This window comes from Heptranchias perlo, chromosome 3, assembly GCF_035084215.1.
Source record: "Heptranchias perlo isolate sHepPer1 chromosome 3, sHepPer1.hap1, whole genome shotgun sequence".
Lineage (NCBI taxonomy): Eukaryota > Metazoa > Chordata > Chondrichthyes > Hexanchiformes > Hexanchidae > Heptranchias > Heptranchias perlo.
The window spans coordinates 129,805,805-129,825,874 of NC_090327.1; the positions used below are offsets into that span (position 1 = coordinate 129,805,805).

Consider the following 20,070-nt stretch of genomic DNA (forward strand, 5'->3'; position numbering starts at 1 on the left):
TATGATGTTGCTCTTATCGGTTCCAGAGGCTCTAAAAACACAAGAACATCTATTTTTACTTGCACTGTAACCTCAGCCTACTGCAACAAATGCAGTTGAGACATACCATTTTTTCCCAACTAACTATGAGCATGGCCCATGGATATTCACTATATAGAAAAATAAAATGTTGCACAAAATCAAAGCCTGAGGACATAACATGGGAAAAACGTGGGTGGGGGGGGGGGGTAATAATTGTATAGCTCTTTCAAAGAGCTGGCACAGGCACAATGGGCCAAATGGCCTCCTTATGTGCTGTAAGATGATAATTTTTCGCATTCAAAAATCACTCCTATAAGGCTGCACGACGTCCATTCGGTCCCTCCTTCTCCCTGTTTACAATAAACAGGATCCAAATTAAGCAGGGATTTCCCCTTATCTATTTACAGGCACAGAAGAGAAACAGACTGCATGTGTAATACACAGCCCAAACTTGTTAGAATGCACTATTTGAAAGCTGAATGAGTTCTGCATGTTACAGTGAATTATGTAGTGTGGCATGGTCCCCATGCAGCTGCCAGTTATTCCCAGTAACCTGCGTTTACTGTTTTAGAAAGCTGGAATGTTAAGACCAGATGAATACTGGTCTTAATAACGCTAGGCAATGGAGCTAGAATTGTTATAGGGTAATATCTCAGATGTGCAGTCAGTTGTACCAGCTAATTATTTTAAATTTCAAGTCTATATAAAAAAATTTTTGAAGAGGTTCCCTTAAAAAAAAGTGCAAGGCTTCTTTATTTTCTGCAAAGCATCAAAAAAAAAATCAGTCCCAAAGACCCACGAACATTGCAAGATCAGTATAGCACATGATGCAACACTGACATCATAAACGTGATGCACATACATCTTTGGATCCGATCTCAGGTAAGAAACCAACAGGCTTTGAGAAAATTTAGGAGGAAATTGGTTTTTACTAATCCACCACCCAAAATTAACTGGGAATTTGTTTTTTTTAAAAAAAAGGTAAAAAAATGTTTTTTTAGTGGGTCCTGGTCCAGGAGATAAAATCATGACCTAATTTTATTAGCAGTTTTGAATGTTATATTCCCAGTCTCCCCACGAGCAATTCAGAAACAAAGACTAAAACATTAATTATATTTATGTAAAAGGTAAAATGAAAAGTGGTGACACAACCAAGGAAAAAACACTGGATAAACCAGAAGGGTGAAAAAAACCTTCTTGTTAACCAGACAGAATATTTGACTGCATAGAGTTAAACAATCTGTTCAAATGTTGTAAATGCAACTTTAAGAGTAAAGTTTAGCTCAGTTGGTAGCACTCTTATCTCAAGTCAGAAAGTTGTGTTTCAAACCCCAGCATATAATCTAGGCTAATAATTCAATGCACTACTGAAGCAGTGCTGCGTAGTCAGAAGTGCCACCTTTCAGATGAGACCTTGAACGAAGCCCCTCTGCCTACTCATAAAAGATCCAATGCTAAAGTTAAAGAGAATCGGGTGGTTTCTCACTGTCCGCAACCAACTCCACCAAAACAAGTTATCTGGTCATTCATTCATTTGCTGTTTGTACAAACTGGCTGCCTACATAACAATGACTGCAGTTCAAAAGTAATCCGTTGCTTGTAAAGTATTTTGTGGCATCTTGAGGATGCAAGACAATATATAAATATAAGCTCTTTATGAAGATCTTTCTCTGAAGAGGAATAAACATGGCACCTGTTACCAAATGTGTATTCTATAATGCTAAAAATGTAGACATTAGTTCCTTTTCTAAAATTTGTAGAAAGTTGAAGTTTATGACAGTTAAAATAATGTAACACAAGAACTATTTATCCTCTTTAAACTTCATGAAATATAATGAATAGTTACAAGTGTAATGTAACTCTTGCCTCAACAGTTCAAAAAATGCAACATTTATTTTTCTGTTAACTTTTCATTTGACAAAATGTCCTCAAAATCTGTCTGGAGGGATGCTTTATTTCAAGTTTAATATACATTTTCTCACCACTAGAATTCAGTTTATTATTCAAGATTTTAATTAAAAAAGTCAACCTTAAAAATATGCAAAAATTAGTCAGTAAACAGGGAATCGTATAGAGAATAATCAGTATTCAGGACTGATTACAAAGTAGTACAATTAACAGTTCAATGTCAAACTCAAGCAGTTTGGAAATATGATTTAGAGCTCCAGTTATCAACACTTGCATTGTAATCACTCATACATCCATTTTTTTTAATAATACATTCCGGTGAGAGCTGTTTTATTTATACAGCTGGAGACATCAGTTAATATTAATAATGGGGAGACTGCATGGAGATAATGTTTTATGATAATCAACTGCAAGTTTGAGAATTGTTATTTTATGTAGCCATTCATATAAGGTTGCAGTTTTTTTTTAAATCAGTCTTTGTACACAGTACTATATGTTCTTTTACGAGATTAATTTCAGTTCCTCATTCCATTAGTACTTCAATTCACTTCCGCCGCCTGTAACTTCGATGCCGGTCCTCATCTCGAGAATGATGCTCTCTGAAATTATACATCAAAAATATATGTTCTACTTGTACTGCTACGCTTAAGGATTTCATTCCTAAAACAAAAGTGAACTACTTGCCAACAGATGTACTCACGTCTCTCGTTTTTTCCTTGAATCTCTTTCTTTATCCCAATCTGGGCTTCTTTTCCGTTCATGTGGACTTCGGCTGCGGTTCCTTCTCCGGCTCTCTCGGTCTACTGTCCTACTACTTCCAGCAGATTGAGATTCCACTGAAGGAGACCGTTTATCATTGGATCTTCTTCTATAATGAAAAATATCCCAACCCCCCCCACAAAAAAAGTTAAAACAAGACTATTCCTGCAACAATCATCCTTCTGAAAATGTCAGAACACTGTCATACATTACAGACCTAAAATGAAAGGGTTATGGCCAAATATGGTCATGTAAAATAAAAGCACACTGACTGCAATGATGCCAATAATAAGAGGTGTGACCTGCTCCCAGGTTTTTGCCAACTATGTATATTTCTCTTGGCCATTGAAGAACAAACAACCCAGTCAACTATTCTCGACCCGTAGGTCAAAGTAGCATCTAGCCTCGATTTGTCCATTTTCCTCGTAACCTTTTTCCTCCCTCACCCCACCCTCGTCAAAGTTAGAAACTTGTGAAGAAATCAGTGTGAAACTGCCACATCCAACATTTATACAATGTCTTCTGCCATGGCTCTCCTGCTGGCTCAGCGAGTTTATTCAGTGAGTAGCTAATCTCTACAGACCAAGATTACAGGTTCAATCCCCGATCCGTACTAAAATAACTGATTTTAATTAAGGCAGTGATAGGGGCACAACATTTGGTATCATACCTATGGGTTAGGAAAACGAAAAAAAAATCTTTAAAAGATTACAATTGTCCTAATAAGTTGCAAATAAAGAGCACAGCAGGCAACTTCATTCATTGCACCTTGAGTATGCATTTATGCAACTACCAGGGGGACTTGTAATTTATTTTTGCAACAAAATATCTAAGTTTGATTTGACAGTTATTAACATGGTAGAATAGTAGTGGGGTCTCTTGGGACGTTAAACAAAAATAGACTCCCATTGTCCTATGCATGTGGTTGGACAGGCACAAGAAATTTTTCATTTAAAATACAGTACTTGAGCTTAAAAAATTTAGATCAGTTTTCATTTTTTTTTAAAAAGTGTTGATTCATAGAATCATACAGCACAGAAGTAGGCCATTCAGCCCAGGGAGCCTGTGCCGGCTCTGTGAAAGAGCGATCCAATTAGTCCCACTCACCTGCACTTTCCTCGTAGCCCTGCAAATCTTTCCCTATCATCAAGTATTTATCCAATTCCCTTTTGAAACTTATTATTGAATCTGCTTCCACCACCCTTTCAGGCAGTGTATTCCAGATCATAACTCTCTGCGTAAAAAAAAACTCATTTCCCCTCTAGTTCTTTTGCCAATTACCGTAAATCTATGTCCTTTGGTTACCAACCCTCCTGCCAGTGGAGAGTTTCTTCCTATTACTCTATCAAAACCCCTCAATTTTGAACGCCTCTATTAAATCTCCCCTTAGACTTCTCTGCTCTAACAATCCCAACTTCTCTGGTCTCTCCATATAACTGAAGTCCCTCATCCCTGGTACCATTCTAGTAAATCTCCTCCGCACCCTCTGCCCAGAATTGAGGCTGAGGCCTAACCCTTGTTTTATAAAGGTTTATCATAACTTCCATGCTTTTGTACTCTATGCCTCTATTAATAAAGCCAGGAATCTCATGCTTTTTTAAAAAAAAAAACAGCCTTCTCAACTTGTCCTGCCACCTTCAAAGATGTGTGTACATAAACCACCAAGTCCCTCTCTTCCACACCCACTTTAAAATTATACCATTTATATTGCCTCTCCTCATTCTTCCTTCCGAAATGCATCAGATCACACTTCTCTGCAGTAAATTTCATCTGTCATGTGTCTTCCCATTTCACCAGTCTATGTCCCCCTGAAGTCTGCTACTATCCTCCTCATGGGTTACTAAATTTCCAAGTTTCATGTCATCTGCAAACTTTGAAATTATGCCCTCTATACCCAAGTCCAGGTCATTGATATATATCAAAAAGAGCAGTGGTCCTAATACTGACTCCTGGAGACCACCATTGTATACTTCTCTCTAGTCTGAAAAATAACCGTTCACCACTCTGCTTTCTGTCCCTTAGCCAATTGCAAATTATACGAAGCAAAAGTTTACACTCGCCAAATAATCACCAATCCACCCCACCTACTTGGATTTTCGCCACGTTTCATGCTCAAATCCAAACAAATTTAGTTTGCTTACCTGCGAGAAATTGTAGAGGTTTTCAAAGATAATGAAGAGCTATGCTCTTCATGTTCTTCTGTGTTATCAGAGTCATTCTGGTCTTTCCACTGTCTTGACAGTTCTTCCATATGTACGTTAATAACATCCTTAATTATCTGTAAATTAATTACATACAGTAAAGAGGACTGAATTTAACAGTATAAAAAAAGTGACAAGTTAAGCACGTATAATACAAATCTACCTTGAAAACTAACTTTGGACCCACTGGCTAATTTCACAAGTACTACTATAGTGGAACCTCCATTATCAGCCATGATAGAGGACCTACTCAGCTTCCTAGTGGTGGATAATGGAAATTGTCAGATAAGGTGTTCAAAATCATGAAGAGATTTGATAGATTAAATAAGGAGAAACTGTTTCCAGTGGCAGAAAGGTCAGTAACCAGAGGAAGGTAATTGGCAAAAGAACCAAAGGTGACATGAGAAAACATTTTTTTTTTTAAACACAGCAAGTTGTTATGATCTGGAATGCACTGCTTGAAAGGGTGGTGGAAGCAGATTCAATAATAACTTTCAATAGGGAATGGGATAAATACTTGAAGTGGAAAAATTTGCAGGGCTACAGGGAAAGGGGATTAATTGGACAGGTCTTTCAAAGAGCTGGCACAGGCACGATGGGTCGAATGGCCTTCTTCTGTGCCGTACCATTTTATGATTCTAAGAAATGGGAGTTCCCAAATTTTAGTCTTAACATTTAATACAGCAATATTGTGCAAGTACTGTACAGACAAGTTTTATTCACCACGAAACAGATGATATACAAATCACCTTCTTGCCCACTCACTTAACCTGTCTATATCTCTTTGCAGCCTCTTTGTGTCCTCCTCACAACTTACTTTCCCACTTAGCTTTGTATCGTCAGCAAACTTGGATACATTACACTTGGTCCCCCTCATCAGTGTCATTGATATATACTGTAAACAGCTGAGGCCCAAGCACCGATCCTTGCAGCATTTCATTAGTTACAACCTGCCAACCCGAAAGTGACCTGTTTATTCTAATGCTCTGTTTTACGTCTGTTAACCAATCCTTAATCCGTGCTAATATATTACCCCCAATCCAATGAGCCCTAATCTTGTAACAACTTCTGGTGTGGCACCTTTTGAAAATCCGAAAAACAAAGAGAATCACAACTTCAGAACTGGTTTTAAATTTAAGTTAAGTAAATTATATTACAAAAGATGAAGCAGCAAATAAGTCAGATAATGGTTATATATTTGCAGTAGAAATCCTGCCACCTTGCTCTTAAACAGAAAAATAATACAAGGATTACAACTCTAGATTCTAAGTTAGCAGTTTGGTAATAACTTTATTATAATTCTATTTCAGGCACTTGTTTTGTGCCCTTCATCTACATCTTTAATGCCTGTTGGGATTCACTAAAGGGGAGGGAGAAAGAGTGGGAGGGGAGAGGAGAGAAAAGGGAAAGGACACCTAGAAAGAGCAGAAATTGAATGTCAAATAATCAACCTAGTATTTATCATAGATTGTGTATCATTATGACATTACATCAGCTCAAACACACTTACCTCTGTGTAAGATTTCTTTGTTATATGAACATTCTTGGCTCTGTAGGATTGGCGGCGGCGTTTGTAATCTCTCATTTCAGCAAGAATTTCAAGGTGTGACTTTGGTCCTTTCTGTTCGTCGTCTACGTAGGATTGAGGAGGAAATTTAAATATAAAAAGCGGTCTGCATAATCAAAGTTGAATGCAAGTATGGAATATATGTACAAGACTTTGTTCCCTAACAAGTTCCAACGATCAATAACCTGAACTTGTAACAGACCAATACTATGCTTCCAGACGAATTGGGAGGGGAGGGGGGCAAGTAAAAAACGTTATTAATGTACTTAGTTTCCTCGAGTAGGTTATTGTAAAGAATCAATATGATCAGTGTAAGAGAAAATGCAAGATCCATTTGTACCAACTATAACATTTCTACATTGAAGCAAACTATTATGAATAGTCCAGGACCATACATGAATAAAACCAAACCTGTTGCAATCAGATATATTTTTATAAAAGCTTTAGAGTCAGATTAAACAGTGATAACATTGTACTTTACCCTATATTTGAAACTAGACTGTTTGTTCTGGTATTGTCTGCTTACAGTATTAGCTCAAACTAGCTTGGTGTATTCATCTGAGGAAGTTAAATTTAAAAAAAATTAAATACAAACCTCGGCTGAGTTTTGCAGCAAGGTCCACATATAAATCGCTGTCATTTTCAACAGAACTAGATTTGGTTCTTTGTTGACTGGTTTCTTTGACAACATGTTCATAGATGGCTAGACGATCTGCTGGAGTTAGGTCACAGATGAAACGTTGATGATTCTCCGGAACTTCAAGAGGTATTGAAGAATAATCACCTATGTATATCAACAGTTTACTCAGTTACTCCTGAACTATATATATATTTTTCAAAAAAAGTGCAAGAATCCAACTCTAAGCATTGGAAAATGGGCTATTGTATGCAGTCAAACAAAAGAAAAAGCATTCTCTTATATTTTACAGATTTTATATAGATATCTTGGAAGATATCTAGTGACCAGTAAGAAAATTTTCAAAAATGTTTAACAATTTTGTCATCAGATTTAAAATTTAACGCTTACAACAAGCCCAGTAAGATTAACAGCACAAGTAATCTAGATATCATTAGTTTGAGTTCCAACCTGCTGCCTCAATAACAAGGTTGTCATCTCTTGACCAGGCCACTAGGTAGAGCTCTTGCAATAAGATGCCTTTTTCAGTAGGGACAAGCTGAAAGATCTCTTGCCGCCTCACTCAACATAGCAGGGGTCAATCTACAATAAAATGCTCCCAATGGTGACCAGCGCTCATAGGGAGAATATCTTCAGAAATTCTAGGCATGTAGCCTGTGACTTTCCCTCAACACACTCCCTACTGGGAGCACCAAATCACGGAATTATCCCTTACATCATGTACTAAATGTTGTAATGAAGTCAGCAGTCTAGATTAGTCTACCTTACCAACTGAAGGTATGCAGTGCAGGCAGGAATCAAAATACAGGTAAACATAACAGTTTACAAAACAATAGGATAAATGTCTTATCCAAGAAAGATAATCTTCTGTGTTATTCATATAAAGTAATATACAAAGCCAGAATCGCTTTCAAAATTCTATCTAACATTCTGAGCCGGTGGTACAATGCCTCAGTCCGCTGCACCAGTCTGGGAGTCCTCGGACTTCTACACAAGAGCCAGCCAAGCAAGTTGCCAAACAAGTTTCCAAACTTGACCGGATTATTATGTACAGCAACAAGCAGATAGAAAAACAAGATAAAAATAAACAAAAACAACAAAACTACCTCAACTCCCAATTCAATCCCTGTTCCACAAACTGGCACCAGAGCACCACTAGTAGGACAGGTGAAATGTCAGCCGTGACATATACATCATGGGATATGGGTAACAAGTGGTTACAAAAAGGAGAAAAATGAAGATTACACACCTTTAAAAAAATAAAATGAACTATACTTTTACATCCTATGTGTTGAATTTGCACAATGAAAAACTGTCAATAAATCAAACTTATTGCTAAAGATTTAAATGATGTTCAAAAAGTTTTGTAAAAAACAAAAATTAACTAAAATCGCACTGAACCTGATATCACACAAACTTAATAAATCTGGGTAAAAGAGGAGCAATATGCTTCATTGATGTCAGGAATAAGGTCATGTATTCAAACAGCTAGAAAGTACATGAAGGTCTGTGCCCTTTAGTGCAAGACGCTGAAAATACTGCCAAGAGTCACACATGGAAAAACAACAGATTACTGGTCCTAAAAATATTACTGTGGTATTAACTAAGCTTTTATTTTTTTTAAATAAAAGGTCTGCCAGTTCACCAGGGATGGCAAATAAGACAGCAACCAGAGATATTTGCAGTCCACTTTACCTCAAGTTACTCACCTTTGACATTAAAATATACTTTCACTGTATAATTATTTACTCAAAAGCATTTACAATCCCTTATGCACTTCCATACACAAGAATTGTATATGCGTATACAGCAAGTGATTTGCTTATCCTGCAAGCTAGGTCTATCTATTGTTCACTTATTAACTTTTGTTTTACCTAGCACAATGGTATGGAACTGTTCGCAACCTCTGCATCCTATTTGACCCCATATTCTCTCCGTCTACTTCCATCTCCACTATCGCTCATCTCCACCCCTGCCTCAGCCCATCTACTGCTGAAACCCTCATCCATGCTTTTGATACCTCCAATCTCAACTATTCTAATGCTCTGCTTGCCAACCTCCCATCCGCCACCCTCCATAAACTTAAGCTCATCCAAAACTCTGCTACCCATATCCTAACTCATACCAAATCCCGTTCACCGATCAACCCTGTGCTCACTGACCTACATTGGCTCCCAGTCCCTGAACGCCTCGATTTTAAAATTCTCATCCGTGTGTTCAAATCCCTTCTTCGCCTCACCCCTCCTCATCTCTTACAACCCATTTAGAATTCTGCGTTCCTCCAACTTTGGCCTCTTACCCATTCCCTACCATTGGTAGTCATGCCATCGGCCATCTAGGACCTAAGCTCTGGAATTCCCTCTCTAAACCACTCCACCTCTCCTCTTTTAAGACTCTTTCTAAAACCTACCTCTTTGACCCAGCTTTTGGTCACCTGTCCTAATGTCTCCTTCTTTGGCTCAGTGTCAATTTTTGTCTGATTACACTCCTGTGAAGCACCTTGAGACGTTTTACTATGTTAAAGGCGCTATATAAATGCAAGTTGTTGTTGTTGAACTGCTCTACTTTCCATTTTGATGGATTCTTCATGAATAATTAATTAGGATACTAAACTTTTTCTTTAGTAATTATAGTATTTTTTCTTGTAGCAGTCAGGTTACAAGGCAACAATCAAAAACTTGCATTTGGAAAATGTTGATTAAGTGGTTAAATCTAACATCTTCTGTTGTCCCAGATAATTAAATCAAATATAAAATAGACCTGTAAAGTACAGGCCTGGTAAGAAACAGTATTTTCAATGCATATTTATCGATGTAAATAGGTCTATTCAGCAAACATCAAGCACAGATCAATATTTCTTAATACAATCTTTTAATTCTATTTAACCAGTCCATTTATTGGAGGTTCATATTTAAAGGATATAATAATTTTAAAAGGATACTGTATGACATCAAGTAAAATTCTGTGCAAATCTGTACATGAGGAGAACATTCTTTCATGTTCATCATTCCTCTGTCAAATATACTCACCCCTGTTACTGAAAGAGAAAAACCAAAAAGTTTAAATTACAATGTTCAAAAGGAATTCCAAATATTTAGTGAATGTGCATCAACAGAATTACAATTAAGTAGTTTACTACCATTGTAACAGTGCAAATATGATGTTTAATAGCATCAGCTGAAGTTTATCTGTGTTTACAGGAGCTAAGGTTTCAAAGCTGGTGTTGAACAGGCAAAGTTAGGAGTTCCTCACACCCATGGCCAAAATCTCCTACGTACCATGGGCAAAAGTGCACACACTTAGTATATTGTGTGCACGTATATATTTCATATAAAAAGCTGATTTAGTCACTTGTACTGACCTCCAGTACAATGCATACCCACTCCCCTAATGTCAACCAGCAATCCAAAAATATCCAGAGGAGAAGATAAAGGAAGCAAATGCCATGGCAAAGACTTTTCTCTGGTATGCAGTATTACAAATATAGTTAAGTGCTTCAAAAAAGTAAAAATACAACAACTTGCATCTTGTAAGTATAATACTTTATTACTAGAAAATAGGAGTTAAAACTGAGAATATTTTGAGAATTTGCCTAGTAGAAGTCACTAACCATTTAGTAATCAACCACTCAAGTTTTTAAAAAATATTTTTTTAGCATACACACTAGAGCACATGCAGTCCTTCAATAAAAATAGCTATTAATTAGAACAAAGAAGGATTCTCTTGTTCATCAGGACTGCTGAGCCACAAGTTCCTGCTTTATATGAACAATTGTTTCCAGCTTTCCCCATAAACCCCATTTCTATACTGTAAGGGTCCATGAGAGATACTATCAACCTTCAATACAGCAACATACATCAGTCCAACTCTGCAAGCACTACAACTGAATGGTACATGTAAGAAATTCCACTTCAAGTACAGGGTGGGTTTTTGTACTGTACCATGAAGAAAGCTGGGGCCATGAGGTTCAACCGTGCTGTGTGTTGTTTTTTTTAAGAACAGGATTACCAAATGGTTCATAACAAATCCCTAAGCCTGCAGACTTGTTAATTTTCTACATGAACTTTCATTACAGACTGAATAATTTCAGTCACAATCATACCTTTTGTTTCAACAAAAAGGATGAACTACAACAGAAGATAGGATTAATTACAACAGAAGTTAGTCAATCACACAAGGAATTTAACACAAACATGTTACTGTATTAAAATATGATTAAATTGGCACAGATATCACTACTATTAAAATGTATGCTTCTTCAGTTATCTAATAATGTAACTGATAAATAGAATTGGGCATCTGAGCTATGAGGAAAGACAAACAATATTAGGGATGTTCACATTAGGAAAAAAGGGAAGCTTAGGAGGTGACATTATTGAGTTATTTAGGATCTACAAGGGAATGATTTTCAATATTAATACAAGGACAAGGCGGCTTGGATTCACAAGCAAGAGAAAACATAAATACAACATTAAGATTCAACTTCACCACTCAGGACGTTATAATTTTTTTTAACAGAATCATCTACTCCTTTGTTGCAGACAAGGTTATTGAAGGGCATTAGAAGTTAAGTAGGGCCCAAAACCTGTGACCTTTAGAATCAGACTGACAGATGGAGATGATGGTTTATGGTCTTGTATAGTTCTATGTTGCATAGGAACAGGCGTAAGCCATGCAGCCCCTCAAGCCTGTTCTGTCATTCAGTTAGATCATGGTTGATCTGTACCTCAACTCTATTTACCTGCCTTTGCTGCATATCCCAAGATACCCTTACCCAACAAAATTCTATCGATCGCAATCTTGAAAATTTCAATTGACCCAGCATCCACAGCCTTTTGGTGTTCCTAATGATTTTGATGCATATGGCAGGGGGGGGGGGGGGGGGGGGGGAGGGCTAGTGCAAATCCAATAAGGCATCGGTCTAAAAGGAATTGCCCAAGAGTTTAGCCTGAAATTGGCCACAATTTTTTTTGTCTCCCAGAAGTTGGCATTACTAGCAGTGAGGAAAACAGTGCATGAGGCTGCACCATCTAATGGACAGGGTGATCACTGATAGGGAAACAAAACATCTGGCCCAACGTTCATAATAGCAATGACATTTTGTTCATCATTATGTACAAAATTATACATAGTGATAACTGGCTAGTGAAAGATGTAGGTACGGTAATAATACTTGATTACTAATATAGCTAATGCTTCAGTTGTACAAATGGCAAATGTCTAATGCCTGAACAGCTATTTCAAGAAGATTGTTCTGAAGGGGCAGCACCATGCTAATGTAGAGTGCTAATACCCTACATTAAATTAACTTTACATTAGAATGATATCACAGAAGATCTTTAAGATTTTATTGGAGATTAAAAAAATTATTTTCACTTACCCTGAGAAAACATTCTTTCCTCTTTTCCAAGTGGAGCTTTACTTCTCGCTTGTTGAATTATCTGAGTCTGCAAATCTTTGTCTAAATAGAACAAAAAACAAATTCTAACAATTCTACCCAGTTTTTAACAATCTTGTGAAAGCGTACAATTTGCAGCTTTTGGCCCAGTGTTCCACGACTATGAAAAAAGCCAAGAAATGAACAAGTCAAATAAGGTTTTCAAAAAGATGCTCGAGATCATACAGTTTGTCTTTGCAAAGGAAATGTGTATCATAATCGTGTTTTTAAGATGAAGAAAAATATACCATCAAGTACAAGCATGTGGGAGAGTATGCCTACGAAGATTCAAGTGTTAAATACAACAAAATTGCCAAGTCTTTTGCTCCACTTCAGCAACTAAAACAACCCTGCTTAGTTACAAGGATTGGTTGGCACGCTTGAAGAAATTCAAGCATTCATTGATATAACAAAGCTTTTAATGATAAAAATACACACAATACAAAAATACTAGTCGGATGCATTAGGGATGGCTCTTCTGAGGCAAGGGTTAAGATTCAATACTTTGGGAACCCAATATTGAATGCATTTTATCAACTCTCTGGTGTCACGTGTTGTTTGTCCCAGTAGGATTCCTCTCGAAGGCCTCACTGGTTGGTTTAAAGTAAATACCCATCTCTTCTATACCCGAAGAGTACGGTCACTAAATATTGTATTGATATTAAAATTACATAAATCAGTTTATCATCAGGAAAGAGAGTGTACAAAATGAAATCTAGAAGTTGCAGCTTTAGTGATAAAATCAGTTTACTTGAACATCTACATTGTACTTACTCATTTTAAAAGTAGGTACCAGAGTTTTCTCATAGGCGAATGAGGGATCATACATTTCAGCCTGAATGTTAAAAGAATCAAGAAAACATTCTGTTACTATAAAATTAAAAACTGAAAGCAAGTTTACAGATAAGTGCTTACTTATAGATTACTTAAGCCTAGAAGTTAAGATTGGCGATATTAGCAAACATATTTAACATATTCTTGAGAGAGTTCTCTGACCATTATTTTAATGTTAGCGACAATCCACTTAAAATAAACCAGTTAATGTACCGGTTAAAAACAGAGGACAAAGGAATGTCATACAAATGTGCGTCTGTTAATATAAATCATTATTTTATAGAAGTTACATTTACTGGGCTGCTCCTTGACATCCACATGCCATGCACTTCACTGTAAACACTGATGTGGGAGCAGTGTTAATGAGATTGGGTCTCTTTAATATCTCCAAAATATGTTCTATTTTAGCATATATTCTAAAAAGATGGAAGAGGAAGCAGAAGGAAAAAATTGTATTAAAAAGTGTTACGCAGTGAAAATGATCCAAGAGGATCTCTACGATAGTGCAACCATTCCAGTGGACATCATACGTGGCTTTACAGAGAAGCCCTGTAAATAGTATTTTTCTAAAACATACCCTTTTTATAAATATCCATGCATAGGAAAATACTTATGCTTTATCCTCCCTCTACTATGCTAGGTATCTTACTGACAACCCACACTGGTCTGCTCCATGGAACCAGCAATGTTAATCAACTTCAACAGAAAATGGATAAATGAGTTATTATAGTCCTAAAACAGAAATATGCACCACTGAAAATCAAACTATGGACAGATAAGATATCACGATGTTGCCATCACAGCAGTGAATCAATTAAATCTGAAGTACAACATGCAGCTTCAAAGTTTCTCTGATCTGTACTTCTGATACAGAAATTAACACATTCTAGAAAATTGCCAGTTGAGTTTATTTGAACAAAACTGATTTGCAGTCAAAAACCTGGATTACGTACTGGACAATTAGTCCAGTTCAAATGCATTTTCCACACTTGCATACAGACCTCTTCCTCTCTAGAATATTCCAGCTTCCTCAGTCTGCAGGATGCAACATGTTTTTCCAGAGATGATTTCGGAAGCCTGTGATCTGCATCAAATGGACAAGTAACCGTTGGATCAGGCTGGAAAAATTGGGGAGGAAAATAATGTTATAGTCAGGATATAAAATAGCAATACTCAGTGAAAATAATATTCAATGTACAATAAATATTATATTTAAGGCCCAAGTTTAGAGTTTAACCCGATGAAACCCAATAATTATTCTCCCCTTGCCCAAAAGATTAATTCAGGTTAAACTCAATAAAACTCAAACAAAAAAAGTGTCACCTTCAAACTGAATGAAACTCTGCTACACCCTTTCCAAAAAACAGTAGGATGATTCATGTCAGTGTGCCTCGCCATTCTGTAATAAAGATTCCTGCTTATTTATTCAATTCATGACCTGCTGATGTTTTGATGTCCTGTGTTTTTTTAAACTTGCAGTTATTTCCCAATTAAACTTGGTTTTCTGATTATAGATAGGGTTTTATTTTTGAACCAAAAAGCACATATTGATTTCATGACTTTAATTCAGAAAAAAATTGAAAATTAGGTGGCGTATTTTAAATCAGAATGAAACTTCACTGCTTATTCCTTCAGTCCTCCTTAAAAAAAATGTACAAATTGATTTTTCTTCTCTCACCAATATCCCCTTTCACTTATATTCAACAAGCAAAGGTAGTGTAGAGAAATATGTGAAATATCCTAATAAGGAGTAAGACAATAAATGCTGTTTAGCCAATTAAGTCTTAGTAATGGACTGGGGGGGACAGCAGAGGAGAAACACAAGATGAAAATCCTAAACCATTACCTATTGTATGCCAGTACTATTCTAGTGCTTGAACCCTAAACTGCCTACACAGTATGTTTGGATGCCCACTGGAGATTATCTTGAATCGCAGTATAGGCTGTTCAATTGGTCTGTTATTATGTGCAGCAAAAAAAGCATCTCAGTCCCCTGTCCTGTCAACAGTCTACTTAGATCCAAATACTCTAGAAAATACTTCAGAGACAATTATGCATTTCCTACTACAGGCTAATTTCCTTCAGGTGGAGAGTCAGGTCTAAAATACTGCTGGACAACTCAATCTTCAGGAATAAATGAACAATCCCTCTCCAACAAAACAACCCAGTTTGTGATGAGCAGGAATCATCTTTCCTTTGGAGAAAGACTTGCATTTATATAGCACCTTTCACAGCCTCAGGAAATCCCAAAGTGCTATACAACCAAAAAAGTACTTTTGAAGTGTAGTCACTATTGTAATGTCGGAAACACAGCAGCCAATTTGCGCACAGCAAGCTCCCACAAACAGCAATAAGATAAATGACCAAATAATCTGCTTTAGGTGTTGGTTGAGGGATAAATGTTGGCCAGAACACACGGAAAACACCCCTGCTCTTCGTGGAATAGTGCTGTGGGATCTTTTAAGTCCACCTGAGGGCAGACAGGGCCTTGGTTTAGCATCTCATCAGAAAGACAGCGCCTCTGACAGTGCAGCACTCTCCCAATTCTACACTGGAGTGGGACTTGAACCCACAATCTGTCAGTGTACAGTAACAGCTGTGGGCCAGTGGTAGCACTCTTGCCTGGGAGTCAAAAGGTTGTGGGTTCAAGCTATATAAATGCAAAGTCTTTCTTCCAAATCAAGAGGCCAGAGTGCTACCACCGAGCCACGGCTGACACTCGAGGTTAGCCACTCCCCTGGGTTCCCGTTCCCCAGTACAATAACGCTCAGATGTGCGATGACCACCGCCCCCAAACACTCCCTTTCCGTGGCTTGGCATCACTCCAATCAACAGCCGTGCACATCTCACATTCCAGCTTTTTGCTGAATCCGCCCGGCAGCGTACAGACGGCGGCAGATTGAGCAGGGGAAGTGAAACTCGGGTAACAGAGAGAGAAAAAAAAAAGCGTGGCATCGGCGCAATGGCAAAACTGGCGCGCCTCCCACCCACCTTACCTTACCTTTTTTTTTTGCGGGGTTTTTTTTTTTTTGGTTTGCGTCGACGGGAATCGCGAGAATAAATAAATATATTTTCCATCACAAAACACTCGACATGCTCTAGTCTAGGACGTCTCTTACCGGCTGCTCTCTCCCGGCTGCAGCATCGGGGCGGTTGAGGCGCTGGCGGCTCCAGCCCAGCGCGCTCAGGATGCCGTCGATGGACCGCGTGCAGTGCTGGGTGAATTCCACCAGCTCGCTCACGCGCTCCAAACGGCTCTGCAACCGTTTCGAATACTCGATGTTCGCCTCCTCCGCCATTTTGTGACCGTGCGGGCGTCCGCTTTTAACAACAAAAAACAGACAGAGAGAGAGAGAGAGCGCCTCCGGCACACTCGCAGCCCGTCGCTTACTCAGCTCGCCAGCCGAAGGAAACCACGCAAGAAGGAAGTGCCCGGCACTGCAGCAACTTTTAGCCTTCCTCCGTCAGTCATTTCCGGGTCAGTAGGTGTAGTCTGGTGCATTTTTGTTTATGCCTTTTCTTAATAAAACCCAGAAGGAGACAGTGGGTTGCCCCACCCGCCAGTGTCATCAAACAAAATGAAAACACCTCTTAAAGGACTAAACCGTAAAAACAAGGAAAACTTATAAAATTAAATGAAAATATTATCACCCGTGCCCAGTACACACTGCAGTCCCTGCCAGGGGTGCCCACCGGTTGCGGAAGGCTTCAAGCCATCGGACCACGAGGCACCGGACACGACAAAGGCAAACCAAGCCCTGTCGACCCTGCAAAGTCCTCCACACTAACATCTGGGGACTTGTGCCAAAATTGGGAGAGCTGTCCCACAGACCAGTCAAGCAACAGCCTGACATAGCCATACTCACAGAATCATATCTTTCAGCCAACGTCCCAGACTCTTCCATCACCATCCCTGGGTATGAGGTGGCGGTACAGTGACATACAGTCAGGAGGGAGTGGCCCTGGGAGTCCTCAACATTGAGTCCGGACCCCATGAAATCTCATGGCATCAGGTCAAACATGGGGAAGGAAACCTCCTGCTGGTTATCACCTACTGCCCTCCCTCAGCTGATGAATCAGTCCTCCTCCATGTTGAGCACCACTTGGAGGAAGCACTGAGGGTAGCAAGGGCACAGAATGTTCTCTGGGTGGGGGACCTCAATGTCCATCACCAAGAGTGGCTCGGTAGCACCATTACTGACTGAGCTGGCCGAGTCCTGAAGGACATAGCTGCCAGACTAGGCCCGCGGCAGGTGGTGAGCGAACACGAGGGAAAAACCTACTTGACCTTGTCCTCACCAATCTACCAGTCGCAGATGCATCTGTCCATGACAGTATTGGTAGGAGTGACCACCGCACAGTCCTTGTGGAGACGAAGTCCCGTATTCGCACTGAGGACACCATCCAACGTGTTGAGTGGCACTATCACCGTGCTAAATGGGATAGATTCAGAACAGATCTAGCAGCTCAAAACTGGGCATTCATGAGGCGCTGTGCGCCAACAGCAGCAGCAGAATTGTATTCCAGCACATTCTGTAACCTCAAGGCCTGGCATATTCCTCACTCTACCATCACCAACAAGCCAGGGGATCAACTCTGTTTGAATGAGGAGTGTAGAAGAGCATGCCAGGAGCAGCACCAGGCGTACCTAAAAATGAGGTGCCAACCTGGTGAAGCTACAACTCAGGACTACATGCATGCTAAACAGCGGAAGCAACATGCTATAGACAAAGCTAAGCAATTCCACAACCAACGGATCAGATCAAAGCTCTGCAGTCCTGCCACATCCAGTCGTGAATGGTGGTGGACAATTAAACAACTAACGGTAGGAGGAGGCTCTGTAAACATCCCCATCCTCGATGATGGCGGAGTCCAGCACGTGATTGCAAAATACAAGGCTGAAGCGTTTGTAACCATCTTCAGCCAGAAGTGCCGAGTGGATGATCCATCTCGGCCTCCTCCCGATATCCCCACATCGCAGAAGCCAGTCTTCAGCCAATTTGATTCACTCCATGTGATATCAAGAAACGGCTGAGTGCACTGGATACAACAAAGGCTATGGGCCCTGACAACATCCCAGCTGTACTGCTGAAGACTTGTGTTCCAGAAGTAGCCGTGCCTCTAGCCAAACTGTTCCAGTACAGCTACAACACTGGCATCTACTCGACAATGTGGAAAATTGCCCAGGTATGTCCTGTCCACAAAAAGCAGGACAAATCCAATCCGGCCAATTACCGCCCCATCAGTCTACTCTCAATCATCAGCAAAGTGATGGAAGGTGTCGTCGACAGTGCTATCAAGCGGCACTTACCAATAACCTGCTCACCGATGCTCAGTTTGGGTTCCGCCAGGACCACTTGGCTCCGGATCTCATTACAGCCTTGGTCCAAACATGGACCAAAGAGCTGAATTCCAGAGGTGAGGTGAGAGTAACTGCCCTCGACATTATGGCAGCACTTGACCGAGTGTGGCACCAAGGAACCCTAGTAAAATTGAAGTCAATTGGAATCAGGGAGAAAACTCTCCAGTGGCTGGAGTCATACCTAGCCCAAAGGAAGATGGTAGTGGCTGTTGGAGGCCAATCATCTCAGCCCCAGGACATTGGTGCAGGAGTTCCTCAGGCCAGTGCCCTAGGCCCAACCATCTTCAGCTGCTTCATCAATGACCTTCCTTCCATCATAAGGTCAGAAATGGGGATGTTCGCTGATGATTGCACAGTGTTCAGTTCCATTCGCAACCCCTCAGATAATGAAGCAGTCCGTGCCCACATGCAGCAAGACCTGGACAACATCCAGGCTTGGGCTTATAAGTGGCAAGTAACATTCGCGCCAGACAAGTGCCAGGCAATGACCATCTCCAACAAGAGAGAATCTAACCACCTCCCCTTGACATTCAACAGCATTACCATCGCCGAATCCCCCACCATCGACATCCTGGGGGTCACCATTGACCAGAAACTTAACTGGACCAGCCATATAAATACTGTGGCTACAAGAGCAGGTCAGAGGCTGGGTATTCTGTGGCGAGTGACTCACCTCCTGACTCCCCAAAGCCTTTCTACCATCTACAAGACACAAGTCAGGAGTGTGATGGAATACTCTCCACTTGCCTGGATGAGTGCAGTTCCAGCAACACTCAAGAAGCTCGACGTTATCCAGGACAAAGCAGCCCTCTTGATTGGCACCCCATCCACCACCCTAAACATTCACCCCCTTCACCACCAGCCCACTGTGGCTGCAGTGTGTACCATCCACAGGATGCACTGCAGCAACTCACCAAGGCTTATTCGACAGCACCTCCCAAACTCGCTACCTCTACCACCTAGAAGGACAAGGGCAGCAGGCACATGGGAACAATACCACCTGCACGTTCGCCTCCAAGTCACACACCATCCCGACTTGGAAATATATCGCCGTTACTTCATCGTCGCTGGGTCAAAATCCTGGAACTCCCTTCCTAACAGCACTGTGGGAGAACCTTCACCACGCAGACTGCAGCGGTTCAAGAAGGCGGCTCACCACCGCCTTCTCAAGGGCAATTAGGGATAGGCAATAAATGCTGGACTCGCCAGCGACGCCCACATCCCATGAACAAATAAAAAAAAGCGCACCGGGCCGGCGGACACTGCAGGGGAGATTTCAACCCATCAAGAACAGGTGGGTTGGGGGCGGGTGGGAGTTGAAAATAGTTGTTTTTTGGGTCGCAA

The 20,070-nt window shown here is 40.1% G+C and overlaps 1 protein-coding gene across 2 annotated transcripts; it reads right to left on the reverse strand.

Annotated features, from left to right (window-relative positions):
• Positions 1-1,958: 1,958 nt before the first annotated feature.
• snrnp48 (small nuclear ribonucleoprotein 48 (U11/U12)) lies at positions 1,959-16,790 on the reverse strand. Of its 2 annotated transcripts, none has more exons than XM_067981970.1 (9): positions 16,484-16,790; positions 14,366-14,482; positions 13,305-13,365; positions 12,474-12,554; positions 7,052-7,240; positions 6,400-6,521; positions 4,830-4,966; positions 2,630-2,794; positions 1,959-2,528 (listed from the first exon to the last, which is right to left on the reverse strand). In XM_067981970.1, the coding sequence occupies exons 1-9, from the start codon at positions 16,661-16,663 to the stop codon at positions 2,474-2,476; spliced, it is 1,107 nt and encodes a 368-aa protein (XP_067838071.1). In that variant the 5' UTR covers positions 16,664-16,790; the 3' UTR covers positions 1,959-2,473. The 2 variants fall into 2 exon arrangements, with proteins under 2 accessions (XP_067838071.1, XP_067838070.1); XM_067981969.1 differs by having other exon boundaries at positions 1,962-2,528; positions 2,630-2,797; positions 16,484-16,788.
• Positions 16,791-20,070: the final 3,280 nt, after the last annotated feature.